The sequence below is a fragment of the Sinocyclocheilus grahami genome, unplaced genomic scaffold (assembly GCF_001515645.1).
Source record: "Sinocyclocheilus grahami isolate Dianchi unplaced genomic scaffold, SAMN03320097.WGS_v1.1 scaffold484.1, whole genome shotgun sequence".
Taxonomy (NCBI): Eukaryota; Metazoa; Chordata; class Actinopteri; order Cypriniformes; family Cyprinidae; genus Sinocyclocheilus; species Sinocyclocheilus grahami.
The window spans coordinates 627590-638153 of NW_015505663.1; the positions used below are offsets into that span (position 1 = coordinate 627590).

Below are 10564 nucleotides of genomic sequence, written 5' to 3' on the forward strand. Positions count from 1 at the left end.
AATATGTCTGCTTGAAAGAATGAAGAATATGGTAAACAAGTTGCTATAAAGAATGCATAATTAGCCTATATAACCATTGGTATTTCATTAAAAAGTAGACCATGTTCTTGTTCTTTATGAGAAGTGGTTTTATTTAATTTTAACATAAGGCATGTTGTGTGACACAGCAGTTAAATCGGTGTCTATCATGATAAAACATTAATACCAAACCTATATAATGAGTTTGGAAATTTTAGAGAACTGCTTAATAAATGCATTACACTAACTAAACCCATTAGATTTTAGCCGACTAAATTTACTGTAGATTAGTCGACTAAAACTAGACTAAAACTAAAAACAATTCAGATGACTAAAATATGACTAAAACTAAATGGCATTTTAGTCAAAAGACTATGACTAAAACTAAATCAAAATTTGCTGTCAAAATCAACACTGCAAGTGTCTTGAGAGTGCAAGTCTGAGAATGCAAGTGCAAGTCTGCAGCCAGACCCTTCTCGCTATGAAGGCAACAGATTTCTCATCCTGTCGCGGTCCTGCCAATATATGACTTTTATAGTAAATACTGTTTGTAATGTCATTTATATCAAGAACTTCACAATATCCATCTTTTAAAGGAGACATATTATGCCCCTTTTTACAATATATAATATAAGTCTCTGGTGTCCCCAGAATGTGTCTGTGAAGTTTCAGCTCAAAATACCCCAAAATTTATAATTTTAAAAGTACCTATTTTGAGTGGAAGCAGAAACAGGCTGTTTTTCGTGCCTATCTTTTTAAATCCAAATGAGCTGCTACTCCCCGCCCCCTTTTCCAGAACAGAGCTGCACTATTACAGCTCGTACCTGCTAAAACGTCTGTTTTGGTTCTGATTATCATGTTTATCACGCTGAAACCATGCGTTTTAAACCATATTAGTTTAAACTTCTGATATATGGTTTTCTGAGTGCACGCATCCGAAGCACATGGACAGAAAGTGGCTGTCACAGCATGTGAGTACTAAACTAAGTTCCCATTCACACACAAGTTTACGTTAAAAACACACATGAGTTACAAAAACAGTCGGTTATGTCTGTGTGTAACCAAACAGTTTATACTTCCATACTATTTTAATTTTATTTGCCATACTATGGAAGTCAGTGGGATAAATCAGTTGTTTGGCTACCCACATTCTTCAAAATATCTTCTTTTGTGTTCAACAGAAGAAAGAATTTCATACAGGTTTGGAACAACCTGAAGGCGAGTAAATGATGACAGAATTTTAGTTTTTGGGTGAATTATTTCTCTAATGCACAGCTAAAATGGCCCTTAAAACCTAGCTCCCATTTAGTTTGTTACCCATTCATGCCAATAATATTTAATATTTGAAAACGTTTCTGAAATGGTTATTAGCTTAATAGAGATTTAAAGACATATATAAAACTGTAGTAATAATATGAATAGAAAATGAAATTATGGCCGTTGTAAAATTTAGACTGACTGATTAATAATTCAGCAAGTGTGTGCTTTATGTGATGACTTGCAAAATTCAGATACTGTGTTTTGTATTGAATGTGTGTGTATGTTTTTGTGGATGTTAATGTGCTTGTTCATTTAAGTACAGACCAGACTCTTTCCTATAGATTTCGTATTTTTGGTATGTTTATTTGTAAGTATATAGTGTACAAGAATAAGAATATTTAAGTCCCCCTTCAGTCACAAATTCCCCCTTAAATCTCAACTTTGATAATCAATGACTTAATAAAGACTTATTAAACATTTTGACCAGTGAACATTTCTTCATGGCCTAAAATGGCTTGAATATAACTCTGCACCCATACATCATTTAGTAAATGTGGATTCATGAATATACAAATTAGACTAGTCCCCGCTTCCACTCAATCACACAATCTCGGACTTCCTGCTCTACTTTCACTCGCTTAACTGAAGTAGTAAATGCTAAAAAATGGCAAGTGGCAACATTGGATTAATTCAGCCATATAGGTTTAAACCAGAAACTGATTCCAAACAAAAAGAGAACAGGGTCATCTACAAGTTTATGTATCAGAATAGTAATGCATTTTATGTATTACTCCACAACATCGGACACATGACAGTAATTGATATCATATAATTGATTTTTTTCCCCCCTCTGGGTGTTTCTATTGCTCTTTCACCTTCATACTTGACCAGATGGTTTCTATGGACTGACGCAGAAATAGTTTGTACTTTCTCCCATCCCGAGAACAAAAGTATTCCCAATGCCAATCTGAAAAGACAATGAAAAACATGTGCTACTCAGTCCTATTCATTGACTTATGTCCTATACAGGGCCGGCGCTAGCTATAGGCAGAGCAGGCGATTGGCCAGGGCCTCGGACTTTGAGGAGGGGCCTCAATAACCGTAACATCCCCTATAATGCTAGTCCACCAGTCAAGACGGGCAGAAATAGTAGCCTCATTGTTCATTGGATATAGTTGAATTGTCACTCATCTGCAATTAAACCAATTAATGTTGCAGTTTCAAAGCGAGTCCCGCCTTCTGAATGTTTGCGTAATGCATGCATCCATCAGGAGCTGCGAACTGTGCGATGCAAACAGCTAAATAAGCACGCAAAGAAGTACAGCTCCTAATGCAGGTGTGTGAGTTGTCGTCATCTATTTTGGAGTGATTGCAATCTATGACTAGCAAAATAGCTACAAAAAGTAAAAGGAGAGAAGTTTGTATTCAAAGTTAAAAAGCAAACACACTACACCATTTTTTTATGGTTCAAATAAAGGATCTCAGGTGTATATTCTAAATTCGGCTGATGATTAGGATTACTACTCTAACATTAAAGGGTTAGTTCACCCAAAAATGAAAATTAGCCCATAAATTACTCATCCTCAAGTCATCCTAGGTGTATATGACTTTCTTCTTTCAGACGAATCCAATCGGAGTTATGTTAAAAATTGTCTTTGATCTTTCAAACTGTTTCATGGCACTCAGCGGGTGTTGCATGCTTCAGTCCAAAACAAGTTAAATAAAAAGCGACCATCCATTAAAAAAAGCATCTCACACTGCTCCGGGGGGTGAACAAAGGCCTCCTGTAGCGAATCCATGCGTTTTTATAAGAAAAATATCCATATTCAAAACGTAATAATCACTTTAATGTAGCTTGCACTCACTGTTGTAAACAGAAGCAGTTCCGGGGTAATGACGTATGGAGGTCGGCTTTGCGCATGCGCCGCTCAGAATTAACGCACGTGGAAACGCAGGGGACAGATCAAAACAAAACAACGGTCACTAATTAGAAGTTCAAAATGAGGATTTGCTGTCTAGGATGTCTAGGACAAAACAAGGATTTCGGGGGAATGATGTATAGAGGTCGGCTTTGCGCATGCGCCGCTGTTACGGCCCATAACCATTTTAAGGCTCGTTAATTCAAACAATTAAATAAAGGACACAGGCTGAGCATATAAAAAGAATCACAATACCTGATGTGAATTTCAGGACGCCTCTATTTAATTAATTTACGGAGTTCAAATGAAACATTCAGAAAATAATGTGCAACAATTCACAAAGAATATTTATGAACATAATCTAATGGATAATAACAAAGAAAGAATGATCAGCTCACGGGTAGGAAAGCTAAGAAAACAGACTCCTGACTACACCTGTTCTGGGAATAAAGTTCTTACCTGACTCCCGAAATAAAAAAATAAGAACGGGTGAGTCTTCCGGACCCCTGCTTCCCTCGCTCAGTTCTTACTAAATAAACAAAACGTGAACTAATAAATAAATACACTACCCACTACTGGTAAGTAAGAAAGTATATCACATATCAAAACACAAATTTATAAGTTAAACCTAAGCATAAAGAAAAACAAAAATTCCAAAGAGGCGATGAGAGAGACGCTTGCGAGAACAATGGGAAGCGGAGCAACAGAGAGAGACCGCCATTGTCGCCTTGCGGCCTATTTATCAGGAATACTTGATGACGTCACGCTACTCTCACGGAATGGGAAATCCCCCACAATGCCACCTATGGGCTTAGAATATAAGTGTCACACAGATACACGTAACAGCCGCTCAGAAGTGACGCACGCGGAAACGCAGCGGAGAGATCATAAACAACGGTCACTAATTAGAAGTACAAAACGAGAATTTGTAAAGAAGAATGTCGGAGGATTTCGATATAAGCCAAGAGGAGACTAGTTTTCCTTTGCTCCTGTTAACAGATGTTGGTTTTCACGAGACTCACCAGCGCATGCGCAGCGCTGACCTCATACATCATCCGCCTAGAGCTGCTTCCAGTATACAACAGTGAGCGCAAGCTAGATTCAAGTGATTATTATGTTCTGAATATTGATATTTTTCTTACAAAAACGCATGGATTCGCTACAGAAGGCCTTTGTTCACCCCCCGGAGCCGTGTAAGATACTTTTTTTTTATGGATGGGCGCTTTTTATTTAACTTGTTTTGGAACAATTTGGAGCATGCAACACCCGCTGCGTGGCATTAAACAGCTTGAAAGATCAAAGACAATTTTTTATATAACTCCGATTGGATTCGTCTGAAAGAAGAAAGTCATATACACCTAGGATGACTTGAGGGTGAGTAATTCATGGGCTAATTAAAATTTTTGGGTGAACTAACCCTTTAACACTTATAATTTCAGTTTCAACTAACTAAATACCTTTTTTCTGCTTAGTAGCAGATCGTGTCTTTCGGTTCCACTTGATTTGTGTGTGTATATATATATATATATATATATATATATATATATATATACTGTGTATATGTCATATTTAAGGTAACTGTAGTCAATATTGATGAAATGGGATGGGGAAATCCTGCCCATACCCAGCTAGGAAAAATAATGATAAAATCACTTACTGAAGTGGTATTCTGGAACTGTGATTCAATTAAATATAACAGTAAAATAATAACAACAACACTAACATCTTCATCAAAAAAAAAAAGAGATTACCTTAGATAAAGTTTGATTAATATGTACAAACAAACAAGTTTGGACCCATTACTAATTTGAATGTTTTTAAAAGAACATAAAAGAAAGACATTTCTTATTATCATCAAGCCTGTATTTATTTGATCAAAAATACAGAATAAACACAGTAATATTCAGCAAGAATGTGTTAGATAAAAAGTGATAGTAAAGACTTATATCATTATAAAATATTTTAATTTTAATTTTTAAACTTTATTTTCCTGAAAAAAATATCACAGGTTCTAAAATAAACAATAAGCACTGTAACATTGATAATAAATCAGCATATTAGAATGATTTATGTAGGATCATGTGACACTGAAGACTGGAGTAATGGCTGATTTTGCATCACAGAAATATAGTAAAATAGATTTAAATAAATTCAAATTTTAAATTGTAATAATATTCCACAATATTATTGTTTTTTTTTTCTGTATTTTTAATCCAACAGGCTAAATGATGGCCATAAGAGACTTCTTTAAAAAACATTTAAAATAGTAATGTTTCCAAATTTTTGTACTGTATAAGTAAAAATATACAAAATGTAAAATTAAATGTTGTATAAATAAAAAGGTTAGGAATCATTCATATTTGTTTCAAGTGCTTTTCATTGGGGGTGGGGGGCCTCCAACATGAATTTTGCCTAGGGCCTCCTAATGTCTAGAACCGGCCCTGGTCCTATAACTCATAAAGTTGACAAGATTTAAGATTTAGCAGCAATTATCAAGTCAAACTATGGACTACTCCCTCTCATAATCTATTGAGATTTAACATTATAGTTACCATGTGGAAGAAAATAAAAAATACTTACAGTGAGTGAGTCCACTCCTGGGACGGCTCCTGATTCTCCTTTAATTTTACAGATGACGGCATTGGACTCAATCTTCTCCAAAACACACTGATACTGCCGGTCTCCCTGTAGACCCGTCACAGTCACCTCACTCATACTCAAATTCAACATATCTGCCTTTTTCTGAGAAAGAGCGAAAACAATTAGTGCAATCTCTGCACAGCTGCCAGATCAAGTTCTTTCACTAATTTCTCTATATCTTTTATTAAACAGCATGAAAGAGGCAGAACTTCAAATAGTAACGGTTTATTCAGCCAATTTAGTCACTCTTTACCTGAATGTTCACCTGTAGATCGTTGGCCACTGGAAAGGTAGTAAATCGAATGAACTTTGGATCAGGCTGGTAGGAGAAATAATACACACAGTCCACAGTGGAGTTCCCAACATTCAACAACAAGCTAAAAAACTGACCACTGCCATCAGAGTGGGGGGACTCAAACCACACATCCTGAGAAAGAAAGATAATGAAATAGGACTTTAATAAATGTGACATGTTCAAGAAGCTTCATATTAGCCATAAATACAATAAATAATGTTTTATTACATTTATTTAAATATCTAGTCAGCATTTAACAATTATATGATCAAATCTGACAAACGAGAACTCAGGCATTACATGTGTGAATGTGGGCTGTTGAACTGTATTATGATAAAGTGCTGTGAGCTGCTTTCTGTTTGAGGTTAACACCACATTTGAGCTGCTGCACAAATAATAAACACAACTTACCCCCGAGCTTGTGCTGTATTGTGTTTTCAGCACTTTATTAGAGGGAAGTACAGTAACTGATTCCACTAATTCCATATCGCTGCCCTGAATCTGAATCTTCCTTCCACCGCTGAATGAAAAGATTATGAAACACAATCAAAATAACTGAAAACAAACATGTATGCAGTGTGGAAGTTGATCAGACAGCAGTCTGAAATGGTCTGACCTGCTCCAGCTGACTGTGGGCTGTATTCCAGTGCAGCTGGGCTGAGAACTGTAAGTGATGATGCTGTTACCATGACAACGGTCGTCAGGAGTAACAACACACACTTTCACTGTTCCTTTAGTTTCACTGGGAGGAATGTGGAACCTTAGAGTGTCACTGGAGCGATCAAACACTGGAGATCTGAAGGTAAAGATATACAGTATGATTTATCTGAATCTACACACATTCATATATACCACTAAACAAACACACAGAGTCTCACTCTTTAGGAATGCAGTCCAGATCCCCTTGAATACGGATTTTAGTGACAGATTCCAGGTTCCTTCCTCTTAGTAAAACATTGTTTCTGCCATGGAAAGAAACCTTGTTCGGCTCCAGAGACAGAATCTCCGGCTTCTACAAAACAACAAAGGTTGCACTCAGTTACAAAAAAAAAAATCAATATAAAAATCAATATAAACAAAATAACAGAAGTTAAAATTAATTTAATAATTAATTATATAATTCATATTTTACATTTACATTGCATTTACATTTAGTTATTTAGCAGATGCTTTTATCCAAAGCGACAAATGAGGACAATAAAAGCAGTCAAAACTAACAAAAGAGCAACAATATATAAGTGCAAATGACAAGTCTCGGTTAGCCTAACGCAGTACATATATATATATATATATATATATATATATTATACACACACATATACACACACACACATACACACAAAGACTGAGTTGGGCAGGTCATTCCACCAGGAGGGAACAGTTCATGAAAAAGTCAGTGAAAGTGATTTTGTGCCTCTTTGGGATGGCACAATAATGCGTTGTTCACTTGCAGAACGCAAGCTTCTAGAGGACACATAACTCTAAAGTAATACATTTAGGTAAAGGGGTGCAGAGCCAGTGGTAGTTTTGTAGGCAAACATTAATGCCTTGAATTTTATGCGAGCAGCTACTGGTAGCCAGTGCAAATTGATGAACATGCGGACATGCGTTCTTTTCGGCTCATTAAAGATTAATCTTGCAGCGGCGTTCTGGATTAATTGTATAGAGGTTTGATAGAAGTGGCTGGAAGACCTGCCAAGAGAGCATTGCAATAGTCCAGCCTGGACAGAACAAGAGCTTGAACAAGGAGTTGTGAAGCATGTTCTGAAAGAAAGGGCCTGATCTTCCTAATGTTGTATAAAGCAAATCTGCAGGACTGGGCAGTTTTAGCAATGTGGTCTCAGAAATTCAGCTTATCATCAATCACAACTCCAATGTTTCTAGCTGTTTTTGAAGGAGTTTTGGTTATATATTATTAAATAATATTATATATTATAATTTATAACAATTAATATTGTTAGTTATTATTTTAATATATAATATATATTAATAATTACTAATTATATAATATATATAATTTATAAATATAAGAATTATTATTAGTAGTATTAGTATTATAAATACACATTGATAAAATAAATTGTAAATATGAATAAATAATATTATATATAATTTAAAAGGAATGATAATTGTGAAAAATTGTTTCTCAAATGGGGAAACAAAATCATCAGTCTCTTGTAAAGTCATATTCATTTGAAATAGGAACATACTGAAAAAACCACATCCCTATCCTGTGAAGTTGGACACATAATCAGTATGACACTTACATTGAAGACCATCTCAGACAGTAGATATTTACATGCATCCTAAAAAGTAAAGAAAGAGCAGCTCATATACTTCCTGAGTTCATTCAGTCAACACAATGATAGTTCAGCTATCAACAATTAATTAATATGAATTTATTAAGGTTTTTTTCCCAATACAGATACTGAAGCACTAAATTGTCTCACCTGTATGTGTAACTGCAGCCCACTTCCATCTGTCCATTCACAACGTTTGGAGGAAGAGGGCCAGTGACACCCAGCTGAGACACACTGCACACACCTGCATTTAATTAATGTTTTTTTATCATTTAAATATAGGAGTTCAAAATAGTATTTCAAAACTCTCATAGACTCTGCATTTTCTCACCGTGTATAAGAAACAGTTGGTGAATTTTCTGTGATAGTGGAGCAGTTTGTCAGTGTCAGCATCTCTGTGATCTTCTGATCTTCAATAGTAACAGTAGCAGAGACTCTTAAACCTGAACAGATTATCAAAAATGTTTATGATCATAAACAATCATATAGCACATTAAAAACTTCACTGAAGGAGAACCAACCTCCAGTATATTGTAGCTGGTCAGAAAAACTACAGGAGCAATTTGGGAAAACTGCAGGCGGATCAGACCCGTCACACAGGTTTACACTTCCTTTAGTGAAAGTACATGAGAAGGCAGGATTTCCTGTGCTCTCCAGACTCAAGGAAAGATGTAGAGTAATCTGTGTAGAAGAGGGCAATGGCTGGTAAAAGCAATCTTCTAAATATTAACTAAATGATGATAAGTAAATAATTCTAGCCAATGTCTACCTTTCTAGAAGAATTCTCTGCCATCTGAAAAGAAAACAGTCGCGTCTGGAGAGAGTTTTTTGGGATGGACACCCATGAAGTATTCGAGCACTCATCTTGAGTAGAACATCTAGATAAAGACAGCATCAACCAATATATCACTACAGAACTGTTTGCACACTGCTCATCTTGTCTATATAGAAGATAAGAAGTTAACATGCTGTTCTACAATTAGGCATATTTAGTGTAGATGCAGATCTCATGTGTGATGTGAAAAATCACATATGATAAAGACAGACTGACCTGTGTGTGTTCACACACCAGCCGCAGAGAGGATCCAGAGCAGCTCTGCAGTCTATCAGAGTGCTGTATTTAGCACACTGAACAACGGACTCTCTTCTTAACTACATGAACAACATGAGCAGAAAGAGACTGTATGACAATGCGATCTAACGCACAGTAAAGCATCAGATATACTGCCTGATTTAGTAACTGCATAGTTTCATTCAGAGGTTTCTAACTGTGGGGCATGAGAGAATCGCCTTTATTCACTGATTAAAACAATGTCTTGGATCAGCTTTTTGGCTTATAGGGCAAACCATTCTTTTCATATTGTTCCTGAAATGCATTATTACATTTTACTTACTCATTTTAGAAAAGAGTAAGTAATTTTTAACTAAAAATATTATATACAGGAATTATTTATTATTATGTTTCTACTATAGTATAAATACTATATATAATGTTTTTATTGTTTGTTAACTGGACATTTGCAAACTTCACCTGTTTCCTCAGAGCGATGTAGATATGTTTGAAATCTACTGGATCAAAGTGCATTCTGGGAAGCACTGCTCGTTCATCATCAGATTTAAATAGCACTATTGGACATCCTGGAGTGAATTTCTCATCCAGCACAAGCTAGAAAAACAAACAGAAATACAAATCATGAATTATGACTGCAGTTATTCAAATAATTAGGCAACAGCTTTAGAGCTATAGCCTATGTGTAAACAGAAATGATGGACAGGTACCGTATTTTAAAATGAAAACTCAGTGAGACTAGTGAAATAAAGGCATGTGTGTTGGAGATAGAAGTGAAGCAGACCTTGATGAGTTGGCTATCACTGGTTCCTATGAACAGCACAATCCAGGATCCACTTCTAACTGCTGCCACTGCTGACATTGAGCTGTGCTTGAACACCACAGAGAGCGGCTGAAGTTCAGTATCACTCTGAAACCCAGAGAAGAAACTGAAACTTTATATGACTTTAGTTCAATTACGTTTAATCATGCAACAGATTCAGGTTATTTTATCTTTATATAGTAAAATGTTGTTCTTATTTTTTAACCACTTACTGTGCTCCCCTATTTTTGAGCATTTTCT

The 10564-nt window shown here is 35.7% G+C and overlaps 1 protein-coding gene across 1 annotated transcript in view; it reads right to left on the minus strand.

Annotated features, from left to right (window-relative positions):
- Window positions 1–5706: 5706 nt before the first annotated feature.
- The window catches only part of LOC107553872 (plexin-C1-like), an 8779-nt gene continuing 3921 nt past the window's right edge, over window positions 5707–10564 (minus strand). Inside the window, exons 2-15 of the mRNA XM_016236198.1 lie at window positions 10286–10411; window positions 9964–10098; window positions 9484–9584; window positions 9202–9310; window positions 8954–9113; window positions 8764–8875; window positions 8583–8676; window positions 8400–8438; window positions 7011–7144; window positions 6749–6928; window positions 6544–6652; window positions 6091–6264; window positions 5774–5939; window positions 5707–5723 (exon numbers count right to left, since the gene is read on the minus strand). Of these exons, the coding sequence (XP_016091684.1) occupies window positions 5707–5723; window positions 5774–5939; window positions 6091–6264; window positions 6544–6652; window positions 6749–6928; window positions 7011–7144; window positions 8400–8438; window positions 8583–8676; window positions 8764–8875; window positions 8954–9113; window positions 9202–9310; window positions 9484–9584; window positions 9964–10098; window positions 10286–10411 (1656 nt within the window). The remainder of the gene's footprint in view (window positions 5724–5773; window positions 5940–6090; window positions 6265–6543; window positions 6653–6748; window positions 6929–7010; window positions 7145–8399; window positions 8439–8582; window positions 8677–8763; window positions 8876–8953; window positions 9114–9201; window positions 9311–9483; window positions 9585–9963; window positions 10099–10285; window positions 10412–10564) is intronic.